This window comes from Lissotriton helveticus, chromosome 11 (assembly GCF_964261635.1).
Source record: "Lissotriton helveticus chromosome 11, aLisHel1.1, whole genome shotgun sequence".
Classification (NCBI taxonomy): domain Eukaryota; kingdom Metazoa; phylum Chordata; class Amphibia; order Caudata; family Salamandridae; genus Lissotriton; species Lissotriton helveticus.
In genome coordinates this window covers 1086535357-1086548972 of record NC_136072.1, presented here as the reverse complement: position 1 = coordinate 1086548972, position 13616 = coordinate 1086535357, and the positions used below count along the sequence as shown (strand labels likewise).

At 45.1% G+C, this 13616-nt stretch overlaps 1 protein-coding gene across 1 annotated transcript in view; it reads left to right on the top strand.

The window, feature by feature from the left end:
- Window positions 1–8756: 8756 nt before the first annotated feature.
- POP5 (POP5 ribonuclease P/MRP subunit) overlaps window positions 8757–13616 on the top strand; it is a 124375-nt gene continuing 119515 nt past the window's right edge. Inside the window, exons 1-3 of the mRNA XM_078667694.1 lie at window positions 8757–8882; window positions 12114–12256; window positions 12825–12974. Of these exons, the coding sequence (XP_078523820.1) occupies window positions 8863–8882; window positions 12114–12256; window positions 12825–12974 (313 nt within the window). The 5' untranslated portion in view covers window positions 8757–8862. The remainder of the gene's footprint in view (window positions 8883–12113; window positions 12257–12824; window positions 12975–13616) is intronic.

Genomic DNA, 13616 nt, shown 5'->3' with positions numbered 1-13616 from the left:
AGAACATCCCTGGGAACAGCGGAGGTTTACGAACTGTAACAGTTCTAACCTCATCTATTTAATTAGCTGTCCCTGTGGAAAAAAGTACGTGGGTATGACCACGAGAAAGGTAAAGATAAGGATCTCTGAGCACAAGAGCTCAATACGGTGTAACAAGCAAGCAACCCGTATAACTAAACACTTTTTGGAGGCACATCACGCACCAACAGACCTCCAATGGACTGTGCTTGAACAGCCGATGATCCCCAAACATGTTACTGATGTCAGCACACTTCTACACCACAGAGAACAGAGGTGGGTGTACAAACTCCAAACGGACATCACGGGTTTAAATGAAGATATCCCGTGGATGTCCCTATAAATTATGACACCGAGAGTACAGTAGCCAGAGGGCACAGTCCTAAAATGCCTATTTATCATTAGTTATCATCCTGAATCCAGTAAGAATAATAAGACACAAGACTGGTCTGATAAAAAACCACATTTTGGACAGGTTGAAACAAGACATAGAGATATAAAGTTACAGTCTAAATCTTTGACTGTTTTAAATCATACAAAATCATTCCAAAAGCCTACACCACAATCCAGCAAACTAGACATCCTTTCATCCGGTCATTCCGTAGCTCTAGTGCAAAGTACACCACAACCGAACTACAAATCCCATCAGTTTTGTAGTCCTAACGCCGATTATGCTTTGTTTAATACACTAACGTGGCCTGAACTACAATTCCCAGTCATTCTGTAGTTCAAGTGCAAAGTACAGATTACAAGGCATGCGTGGTATCGCGAGGTTTCGACTAGCCAATCAGCGGATAGTCAACACTAAGACTATTTCGTGGGTAAAGGCGCCGGATGACGCGGAGCACACGTGCAGTGCACCGGACCAACCAGCGCAGAGATAAGTAGTCCGTTTCCTGTCCATTCGGTACCTCCCACCAGTCAGCCTAGAGGAAGGCGGGGAGTACCGACGGACAGGTAAGCACTATGGGATGCGAGGGAGGAATCTTTTGTGGCGTTCAGGTCTTCCCTGGGTGGAATCGCCTCTAGGCGATCGACTTCTAAAGCGCGGTCACTCGAAGGAGGGGATCGCATAGGCACTGGGGTAAACATTAAAAGGCGCACATAGAGAGAAATGCCGTCTCTCGGTTTCCGAAGTATCGGCATTATAGACGCAGAATCTGTTTACCTGGACAAACAAGACCTATTCTTCCTGAGCATAACATAAATAGTTAAATACAGAACTTTGGCGATATTATGGCATTCCAAGAAACACTTGTTATACCATGTCAGAGCTTGGTTGCTCGTTGCATATATTGAGCTAGATGTCATGTTTCTGCTGTCCTGAGCAACGTTTTTTCAGCAGCATTAAAGGGGCAGATTTAGACTCAACAGAGCAAACAGTACAAAACCGAAATGTGAGATTATTTCTGCCGAAATTATAAAGTAGAAATGTACAGGGTGATGCAAATACCAACAATAAATCACTTCTACCTGTGTAAAGAAATATCCAATAATGAAGTGAATGGGGTGCCGGATGGAGTTATGGTGAACTCTTCCTCTTTCATGTTTTCCTTTTTTTTTTTTTGTTTCACATCTAATAGAGCGGTGCTCCATTTGTACCTGAGCTGTTGCCGGGTGAGGTGGAGAGCGCATTCCCCAGAACTTGGGTGAGTGAAATAACTAGATTCAAGCCCAGGATGTATGCACCTGGCCCATACATTTGATTGACATTACAAATACTGACCATGAACTACTTGGCATACAAATACTTCACGAGCATATCTCTGTGTTTTGCAGCATTCTTGAATAACTGTGTGTATTTTTCTCTATGTGTGTTTGTCCATTGCCTATTTGATTGGACCATATCCACTGGCGCTTGCAGGTGATATGATCCTTTTTTACACACTTATATATTTTGATAACAGCAGTTGCACTTTAATAATAAGAAGGTCCTGATGAAGCAGACTGGTATCCTTTGAACCAATTCTAACTGCAGAAACATGTCGACCTAGTTACAATCTGAGTAGTTATTTGTTACCACTACTTGCACTGTTTTTTTAACCTTGGGTGTGGGTAGGACTCTATTAAACTCTATTTTCCACTCCCACAACCCAATATTAATTCTTTCACTTCTAGTTGCCACATTGAGCACTTCATGCACTGCTTTATGTTAATTCTTTGTACCCCCTGATACCTTCACTAAGTTCAAACCCACACACTTCATATCCCTTCGAACTCTGATTAGGTTACACTCTACCTAATCCTAAGTGGTTTTTTCCACTTCCTTCGGGTGAAGGATCCCAAGTGATGTAGGGTGGTACAGGACGGGTATCTGATGGGAACACTTTTTCACCAAGGATACTTGGGATTCAGGAATGGTGCCCCTTTTCTACACATAGTCACATAGTTTGCTGCACTCTTGTGTTGACCCATTGTTGCACATTGTTTGTTACTTAGTTATAGGGACTGCAACAATGCAAGGTCATTAAACATTTTCCCACCCTTGCCCCCCTTATTGTATTATTGAGCCATTTTAGATGGCCATGTGCTCACCATGTACTCAGTCCTATCTTGCTGTTCTCTGCTCGGTATATTTAGCCTCTTCCTTCTACTTTGCACATGCTCAGTTGTGCTTGCAGCTGCTAATATTCTGTAACTGTCAGGATGTGCTTGCTAGCATTGGCAAAACTGTTAGCTCCTCCTACTTGTCGACTGTGCATTTTCTGTATGACCATCTATGTGTGTAACTCTTCTTATGTGCACTTGTACTGCCCTTTTTTAGCCCCTGTGAGGGTATATAAGAGATACTGTGGCCTTCAGTCCTCAGACCATCTCATACAGAGTGCTGCGGCTTCTGTGTGACATGGCCTCACTTGTTGTAATTTAATAAATATGTTTCTCTTGATTACAGATTCTGTGCCAACTTTTTCATGCTGCTTTAAAGGATCAGGTGTTAGTGCAAACCCCTGAGATGGGATTTTTGATTTCCCTCAAACATAGTTAGGTACCGGGGAAATTAGGGCCCAGTGGGAAGAGCGAGGGTGGACAATGTTGTCAGGATCAAACTTCAAGGGGTTGGAAGGATCTATGTGATGAGAAGATCACAGAAGATCCAAGTTGGAGCGTTTATATTGGGGACGTATAGGTGTTGTGCAAGTAAGAGGAGTGAGCTGAGAGCGCATCAGATTCATCATCATCTAACGGGGTTGGGGCGTTGTGAGAAAGTGCCATCTTTCTTGCATGGTATGCCCCCCACTTTTTGCTGAATTGCTGATGTACTTTGACTGAGTGTGCCCTGGGCTCCTGCCAATCAGGTGCCCAGGGCCTGTGTTCCTTCCCTAAAACTGCGTTGAAGCTAAAACTCAATTGGCATCTCTGGCCACATGTCAGCCCCTGGTAAATGGTACCCCAGGTACCCAGGGCATTGTGACCAGAGAAGGCCCCTAAGGGCTGCAGCACTTATTGTGCAACCCTTAGGGGCCCTGCACCTTGACACACACACACTGCCTTTGCAGGCTGGGTGTCCTGGTGCAGAACTAAACAAAGAGTTGACATGGCACACATCCCTGGGTGCCATGCCCACAAACCCACTGCCCTGGCATACCTCAGTCACCCCTCTAGCTGGGTGCCCTATGCCAGTGGTGTAGGCACAGGTGCATGAGCCCTGTGCCCCTACCGTACCCAGGGTCATTCCTGGGCACTGTAAGTGCAGTGATGCCATTAAGAGTATATGGTGCTGGGAGGTTGTCATTACAAACTCCACAGCACCATAATGGCTACACTGAAGACTGACAAGTTTGATATCAAACTTCTCAGCACATTAAACCCACACTGATGCCAGTGTGGGATTTAATGTAAAATGCACTACAGAGCGCATCTTGGAGATGTCCCTAGAAATCTAACCTACAATCCACGTCTTGCCTGAGAGGCTGCCTAGGCTGCCAAACAGCAGACATGTTGCTGGACCCCTGGGTGGAGAGCCCCCGCACTCCTGGGCCTGCAACAATGCACATCCTGGGCGAGGTGCTAGGTCTCCTCCCCCAGGATGGCAAGGGGAAAGCTTCAAAGGCATACCGCCTTATGGAGCTTCTCCAGACCACTTGCTGTACTCAGCAACTGGCCCCCACCGGTCCTGACCCCCACTCTGGCGGGAAGACTGGCAGGAAACCCTGCGTGAGGAAAGGGGGTGTGCTAGCCTGTGCCAACTCCACCCCTCAGGTTTGAGAGGCAAGGTGAAGCACAACTCAGGGCTCCGGCCATCTTGAGGTTGGGGAGCCCTGCCCAATCAGAGATAGGCTCCTGCCCCCTCCCACAGGAGAGGAGCAGGATAGGGGGTGTGCTCACCCCAGGACAGGGACATATTGGTCCCTGCCCTTCCCCTACCTGTAACGCCCCTAAATTTAGTATTTATGGGCACCCTAAACCTTCCTGCCTCAGATCCCGATTTCGAAACAAGAAAGAAAACCACGAGGAAGAAGACCTGCAGTGCAGCTGCTAACAAGAGGACAACACCAACCGACTTGGCCTCAGCCCTACAGGTCTGTTGATCCTTGAACCTGCTCCTGTTAAATCCCGGCGTCTCCTGCGGAAAGCAACCTCGAGAACCCCGGAGGACCTGCCTGCCTTGACCCTCTTAGAGTGACTGGGACTCCCATGAGCAGTGGTTCTGCTCAAAAAGCAATACCCGTGGTGCCAGACAGAAACCGCAAATCCAGCCCACTCTGCACCTGCCGAGCCCGGCCTGTGCCCGAGTGGACAAAGACCCTGAGGACGCCCCCCGGCGATTCTGACCTGGAATCCAGTGCCCAAGGACCCTCCTCGATGACCCAGACGACGCCTGCAGCCTCAGAACCAGGGACCCCCCAACTGCGACCAGCAGTGGGTAAGATTTCCCGACGTCAAAATACACCCCTGCACCTGGCGCCCCCCAGCCTCCTGTGCCCAACTCCGGGGTGCCTACCTATCCTCCAAGATCCCAACTTACCCCTCGAAGTGTTGGTCGCTCCTGAAGAATCTCCGTCCCCGAGCCTGCAGCCTTTGTTCCCTTTTCAAGATCTGCATTGAATAACATTGTGCGCCCAATGGCTCAAAAGCACCCTGCACCCAGCCGCCCAAGTGCCCCTGGCAGTGCAACCTTTGCCCTATCCTACTTCCCCATTTGCACTGAGCAAGTAACCAGGAGCCCAGCTCTCACCGCCGCGTGGCCTGCTAGTCAGCAGCCACCAACTGAAGGCCCCCTGCCTCTCAATGGATAACATTGAGCCTAACTACCTCTGCACCCGGCTGCCCCTGTGTTGGTGGCAGCCGGGTGTACCAACTGTACCTACCTGACCCTGGGAGACCCCTGAGTCTAGGCCCAGAACCTTAACTCTGCCAGTTGAGTACTTACCTAAAAGCCGATAAGTCACCTTTCTTCCATAGGCTAACATTGGTTTCACTAGGAAATTCTTTTAAGTGTGGAGTTTTGGAACTTTAAAATATTCATCTAAAATCAGCCGAAACAACGAATACCGATTTACTCACCTGTTATCAGGATAGACCTCAGTGCTGCATCTTTGAGCCCAGTACTGAAAAGTAATTCTAACTGTACTTAACAGTAACTTGAATTTCCTTCCATAGGATATCATTGCTTGCTTTTTGCTGAAAACGTTTCTAGGTGTCGATTTTTGAAACTTACAAATATTCTTTAAAAATCGTGCCAATGATAAAAATGTAATTACTTGCCTGTTTTCGATAGAGGTCCCAGTGCTGAACCTAGGAGTCCAGCACTGGATTACAAAAGTAACGTAAACATACTTTACCGGCAAACTGAATTTCCTTCCATTGGATAACATTGGTAATTTCAACTGAAAAAGTTTCTGTCAACTTTTAAAATACAATAAAATTCCTTAAAAATCACTACTGTAACCAAAACGCTTTTACTTAACTGTTTACAGGACGTGTCCCAGAACTAAATCTAGGATCCAGTCTTGAGGTTAGAAAAGTAATCTACAAAGTAACCAATTGCATATAACTAGAAATTTCCATTGAGCTCATTGTTGCATTGTGTTTGAAATTGTGTTGCCTATTGCAACAAACTGTGACTATTGTATTCAAAGAGTCTATTGCCTATTTGAAAAGTATTTAACTAAAGGAATCCATTCTGAGAAAGTATATTTTGATACCTTGTTTTTTCTAAAATAAAACAACTATATGTTTTGATACAAAACAATTGGCCTAGAGTTCAGTTCTTGAGTGTGTGAGACCATTTGCTGACTGTGTACAACAAATGTTTTACACTGTCCTCTGATGCTACCTTACTGCTCGACCAAGCTACCACTTTAGAGAGTAAGGTTATATCTACTTTAGCCTCTGTCAAACCTCTGGGGACTGGGGACTCTATACACACTGTAGCTTATTTTGGTCCAGTATATATAGAGCCACTTTCTTACAGATGTGCAGCATTGGAGGAGGCATCCTGAGCCGAGTATGTATGATCAGTGAGGAGATCCCGTGAGAGCGGTGTAAAGCAGCTACCTGTTGCCAGTCAGACGATTTGGCAGTCGCATTGCTCCCTTTGGGCCTTTCAGAGTCTTGTGGTGGTTTGATGGTGTCTGAATAGCAAGGGAGCGGTGGCATGTGCATAGTGTACTTTCTCAGTTACCATGTGAATGGCTGTAGAGCAGCGGCCAGGGCTATATTGACAGAGACTGTGACTGAGTGGTCGAGCTCTTCGACTAGGTTATCTTTTAGTACATAATTGTCTGTGAGGATATGCTCTTAGGCATCAACCTCTTCAGGGTATCTTTCTGCCATTGCGCCTTATAAAGTCTGGCATGAGGTGAGATCAGGGCAAAGTGTGTTGGCAAAAAACAGGAGAAGGTGGGGGCACCCCTGTGGCAGGCAGCTTAGTAGGGGGTAGGTTGATGGATTTCCCTCAGGGCGTGCCTGTACAAAGTAATTTACACCTACCCCAGAGAGAGGGCATGGGGGAAAATCGATGTAAGATGTAAAGGCCTACGGTGCTTGAGGACAAGCAATTAATCTCCCAGTGAAGGAGAATTAGAAGGCTGCTCATCCTACCGAGTGTGGTGTGACTTCACTGCCCACTACATTTAGACTTGCCGCTGTGCTATGCAAGCGCAGGTACCGCCAAAGTTAAAAGAGGGCTAGACCAATTGAGATGGTTGGGGGCATGGGTCCACACATCCTGAGCACCCCTTTCGAGTGCAAAATGAACTTAGCAGCCCGATCATGCTTACAAGACCATATTGACTGTACACAAGTAAACGTAGTACAATAGCCAAAACACACTGAATAAGTAAACTATACTTATCTGTGAGTCACAGCAGCAAAGAAGCAAGGTTCAAAATGATGCTGTTATGTTTTATGACTACAGATGCAGATGATTGTAGTGTTGTGGGCCCTGGGCCCACATGCCACCAGTAATGGACACGGGCACAGTGTGGTGAGGTATTGGAGCTGGCCCAGGGTACGTGGGCCCGGACCCTTTTATTGGCAGGCCCCTTTTATTGGCAGGGTCACCTGACTGGTGACACCTGTGATGGGTGGGTGTTCAGTGTAGGTTAGCACTAGGCAAAACACTAAAACATGTCCAGCAGGACATTACAATGATGTCATAACAACGAACAATGGTAAATGTAGTTTATTTTAAAAGTTTAATTTAGCCCGTTGCGTGCGCGCGTCTGCCAACGGTCGTCACAAGCACTACTGTGTTGTGCTGCGCATGTCCGTTTGCCGACGCGGCCCCGCCCACTCAATAAAACTCCTGCACTGCGGCGGAATTCGCGCCGCAGTTTAGGAGTTAATTTGATTGGCTGATGGAAATATTTTCATGAAAACAAAGAAGAAAAGCATATTCTGAAGCCTATGGTCCTGACATAGACTTCAGGATTATTTGCTTTGAACTTTGGGACTTGAAGTTTTTACAGTTAGATAACCAGGACTACCAATCCAAAAATGCAAATCAAAAACCTAGCATGGACCTAAGAAAATGCAAACCTCTACTGCTCCATGTAATTATGGACACAGCTTCAGTCCTAAACGTTTCCCCTGCAATGCATTGCTATTAAGTGTATTGGTATAAATAGTTCTACTAAATCAAACCAAAACAACAAAGTAAGGAATTATTTACCCTGTCACAGTAAAGTCTGACAAGTTTCTTGGTTCAATGCGTAATTAGCAGCCACTCCAGATTTCTTTTCTTTGCATTCTGGGACTAGCAGTTGTGACTATATAATGGACAGGACCGCAGAATGGTAAGAAAAAATCTACACTGTGTCCTCGCACATGGAGGGATTCCCTCCATGTGAGAGACCAGTGAAATGTTTTACCACTGGTAAGCAGAGTGATTTGTGTCAGGTGTTGTTATTACTACCCTTGAAAAAGGTTTGAGGTTCCCGTGACTTGTCCACTTTAAGGACATTGATAAATAATGTATGTATCTCAGTTGTAACTGTGTGAGTGAAACTTCATCCAATTAAAAGAATATTTACATTCAAGAAAAGTCACGATATTTGGGCTTGTTTCGAATTTTTTGTAGAGACTTGCAATGTCAACACAAATAATGAAGTGTGACTGGCTGCTTTGTCATATGTCACGCATACCCCAAAAAACAAAGCTCATTTCAGTGTAATTTTCTAGTTTTTTGGTACCGGCACAATCGAGCACACGTATTCATTTTATTTAGCAAGGGTTTTAAAAATCCAAACTTAAAGGTTCCATATTGAAACGGCCTTACAGGTGTAACCGACTAACTCAGCTGTGGGACAAACAGTCAACGGAAGTTACGTATGACAGTCCTTCCGTTTAAAACGTACTATACGGTTCCTGACTTCCTGTTTGTACACTGGCGGTTTCAATATGGTGAAGTTTAAATCCAGGTAATTTTTCCGCGTTTAATTTCAGAAGGGAAGACTGCGATGCTGTTGGGGAAGCGACCATACTGGGCGTACGGAGAATGTAATAAGGGAACACGCCGGACTGTATTATACTCGTTTTAAATAAACATAGAAGACATATTGGCGTGGGCATCGTGTACCCATTTTGTCCGCCATGTTGGATTGGTAGCAATCTGGTGAAGTATAATGAGAAGTCAAGGAATCGCCGAGAAATGTTCGGGGAAAACAGAGCTTGGCGACTCCTATAATTTAAAGTCTATCAGGGAAACCCAAACTCAGATGGGATCTCTCGGCATCGAACCGTTTTCTGTGATAAATTTCCGACTGGAAACATTTAATTTTAGATGAAAACGGTTTTAAAAATGTTTCGCATCGTCATCGTGAACCGTTCTTATTGAAAGATATTACAATTTCACTGTTGATTAAACGTTGCATGTAGTGTTAAAGAGTATTAATTCTGCATCTGCCACCGCAAATTATTTCTTTAAGAATACATATAAAATGGGACCCTCAGAAGTGTTCTGACCAGCATTGTACATTATGTATTAGATCTGGCTTAAAAACAACTTTAGTCTCATATTACTTTCTGTCTCTTAATTTACTAAAAACAATCATTAAAAAATACATGTATACATACACTCTGCCTTTCAGTCGGTCATTGGTCAGTTGAAGCGTGATTCACATTTTGTTACCACCCTCCAGAGCATGAGTCACTATGCCAGCCCGCTATACCTTTGGCTGTCTTGCACTTACAGTGGCAGAAATAGGTCTAATCGCATGTGCACACCCTGAAAGGGAGTGCACTTCACTGCCAGGGCTGGTGTGCACAGGCTGCTGAGCCACTTCTTTATTTGTATTTCGCATGTTTACAATAAAGTAAATATGAAAAACATTGCAGGCTTGCCAAGAACAGACCTTTTGACTTTGCCAACGCTTGTGCTTCAAAGAGGCTACATCCGGTGCCTCTGGGCTAAAACAACTACCTCATTTCCTTTCTGCGCTATTGCTGAATGAACAAAAGGTGGTTTAGCTGGAAGTAGAGAAAACGAGTGACTCACCTGGCCAAAGTGTTGTCGCTTACCACCCTTTCCCAGTGGCTAACCTAAGCTCAGAAAATGGCAGGGGCGGAGCTTGACACAGGGCTGCCTTGTTTATTTTTTAAATTATCAGCACCACACGTGAAATAGTGAGACACCCACGTATACAGGAGAATGCATCCAGCCATTTGTGGCAATTTTTACCCTGTAGCTGTTACAGTGGTCTTGCTTGTGGGCAGCATTGTGATGATATTACCCCACTCTATGGTACTTATTTCATCAAACGAAGAGGAATGAAAAGCCGAGTTGGTGACAACTACATTTTAGCCTGTGAACTTGACGTTGCCCTCACAGTTCCACAGGAGCATTAACCCACTGACTTTCCCTAAACTGCTGGCCAAAAATATTTGCTAATCAGCAACATCAGCGGGGTAAAACTTCTGCAGAATTCTGGGGCATATTTATGAGTTCTGGCGCATCTCTGCAAATCAGCAGGGATGCGCCAGAACTGATGCGTCACGCAATTCCCTCCTTGCGGCACCACGCATTTACAATGCGGCGCACCATGGTGCAAGGAAGGGCAGATGCGTGACGCATCTTGTGGTGTACGGGCGGCGCATTGCTGGAGTAGCGTCGCAAGTGCGAAGCAACTCCTGCAATGTACAGAGGCCACCCATACATAACGTGGTGCGTCACTCCTTACGCCTGCTTCAAGCAGGCGTAAGGATTTGACGCAGCAGCGTCGTAAAACTGACTCAGTGAAATCTTGTAGATTTCACTGCGTCAGTTTTACGGGGCTTTCCTACGAGGGAACGCCCACCCTGCGACAGAACGCCCACATGAAACCTGACGCAGGTTTCATGTGGCGCAGGGCTTTACAACGTGACGCATCTGCCTAGATGCGTCACGTTGTAAATAGGTCGCAGGGATGTGCCACGTTTCCGCGCCGTTGCGTCACGCAACGGCGGCGTAAACGTGGCGCAAGTCCGACATAAATCTGCCCCTCTGTGTGTACTGTGCAGGCCCTACCTTCCAATACTGATAAAATGTCTTTAGTGGTTAATCTGCTGACCACAGTTTTTGCAATCTGTAGGTCACATACACCGCTCGCTTTATTGTACACATGTAGGTGTAACCTATAGGCCACACTTGACTATATTGCTTATTGTGATATGGGTGCATGTAGTGTTTGGGACACACATTTCAATGTGGCAGGCAGGATGGCACAGTGAGCTGATTGACACAGACAGTGGTCTTTAGTCTGTAAGTTCAAAGCCCAGCAAGCAGCTGTCAGTCTTCCATCGGCTTGGAAATTAAAAATCATTAACTTGGATAATAGCAAACTCTGGTATTTACATAGCTGCTGAAGCACAGCATTAAGCGCTATATCCAGATGAGATTGGTTGCCATTAACACCTTTTATAATAACCCAGAAAAAATTGTGTTATTTATATATTTAGTAGAAGCATCATTGACTTAAATGTTCAATACGTGTGTATGTATGTGGGCACTCGATAATCGTTATTTTGTGTCTTTACCTTAAGCATTGTTAGCGGTCTCTCATTGCTCTAAACACATTTTGTTAACTTTAGTTGTTAAATTATTGGCGTTTTCAGGGGACTTAAAAATGTCTCGTGCCTTCAAAACTTTCCATGCAGTTTGTATTCAGCTCTGAATTGGAGCAGCTTGTAATCTATGACTGATGACAAAGGATATTAATGGACTATTATGAGGTCAGCTGCTACAGAGGGAGACCGCACTGTCAACTCCCTGTGAAATCTAGACACCCTTACATGGAAGATAAAGAGAACTTGACACTAATAGGATGTAGTGGAACTACACGCTTCAATATACGTTGGCGTTTGTTAAAAAAGCAGGATTGGCTGAAGTTGTTCCTTATGCTATTGTGCTTGTTATTATGTAGGTGATTTGAGCCAGGTGCAGGTCGATACTGCGTAGGTTTGCCCTTGCCTTGAAACCAGTTTTAGTAGCTGCCAGGATGAGCAGTGTGATTTGCTTTGAAAACACCAGTTGCTTAAGAGGGGTGGTCCAAAGGGTCTGCTTCAGATTGTTGCATTGAATTTGAGATCTTTTATAGGTATCCAGTTAAATGAGGACCATGTCAGCTTGGTAAGGTGTTGGTGTCTTTTTCATTGTTCTCACTCCTTCATTACAGGTATCTTCTTTGTGAGGTTGTGCTGGCAGATCCCTTAGAGCGGAAGAACATCACCCAGGAGTTGGTCCTGTACAACTTGAAAGACGCTTTAATTCGGCTGCACGGAGACTTTGGTTGGGCGGCTTGTACCATCTCTCTCTCAGGTATTGAGCCATGTCGTTAGAATAAGTGTTCTGCGGTAGCAAGAGTGGCTGTGATGAACAGTACATGAGCGTTATTGGGGGAGGTGAAGATTAGGGAAGTGTCACACGAATTTCCTGTATGCTATCCCGCTATATATTAGGGAAAATGAAAGTTTAGGCGAGTTGCCATTGTTATGTTATGTTAATATAACTTAAGAGCACGAATACCCAGAGGTGTCTTGGCGCTAAGTCTTAACGTAAGCCTGGGGATATGAGGGACCTAGTTTTGGACGATACACACCTGGTAACAGGTGCCAGCAGGGGAGGGACTACAGAGATGGGGTGCAGATTAATGCAAGCATGGGTTTGACTAAATGATTAAATATCGCTGCTCCTTTTCTCCCCCTCCCATTGATGAACTGACCAACAAACAAATACGTAACACAATCTCGCTGAAATGTGCGGCGAAGGGAGCCAGAGACCCCTGCATGTTTGGTGCATGGTTTTATGGGACTGTAATTTTATCTCTGCTAAATTAATTTAATGAAAATAAATCCCTTATTAAATCTGTATCAATTTGATTTCTCAGTGAAATACCTAAATGCCTACACGGGGGTTGTTCTAATTCGATGTCGGAAGGAGTTCTTTCAGTTGCTGTGGTCCACATTACCCTTTATCACCTGCCTTGTAGGCAGAAACCGGCAGTACCCCTGTTTCTTCAATACCCTGCATGTCGGAGGTGAGTCGCTGCTTTTGATCTTCATTGACTCTAGAAAATGAGTGAGGGGCGGCCACTGAATTGATAACAAGGTTGTGTCATTGGTTCTGTAGATCTGATAGCAGGACAAGCTGCCATGACGCGGACATTTAAAACAAATAAAGTTTCTTTGAAGCGCAGAGTTCTTACAGCCCGCTGGCAAGGCAGTGAATATTTCTGGAATTTCAGAACGTTGACAGTCCTCGAAACAAGTCTTAGGGACCTAGTCACAAACTGCATTTTGTAGTACAACAAATAGTATTACTATTGAACGATAAAATACTATTTGTAAACCTACATGGGGATATCTATGCCTCTCCTATCTTTTGTGTATGGAGATCTCCACATACATCAGCCTAGGTTTTAGTAGTAATGTGAGTGGTGGGCTTGAAAATGGGGACTACTTACTACTAAAGGGGTGGGGTTAAGTGAGCAGTATGGAGGGGTTTAGGGATGGACATGGACCCACCTACAAAAGAGCAAGCCCCTTGCTATTCACAAACAACACTTCTATAGTTACTGCAGCCAAAAAGAACCGAAAACAGTAGTAAATGTACTCCAGCTCTGAACTGGAGTAAGTCCAGCACCGTGCCTGGCCAACCACTAGTACTGCACCACCTTTAG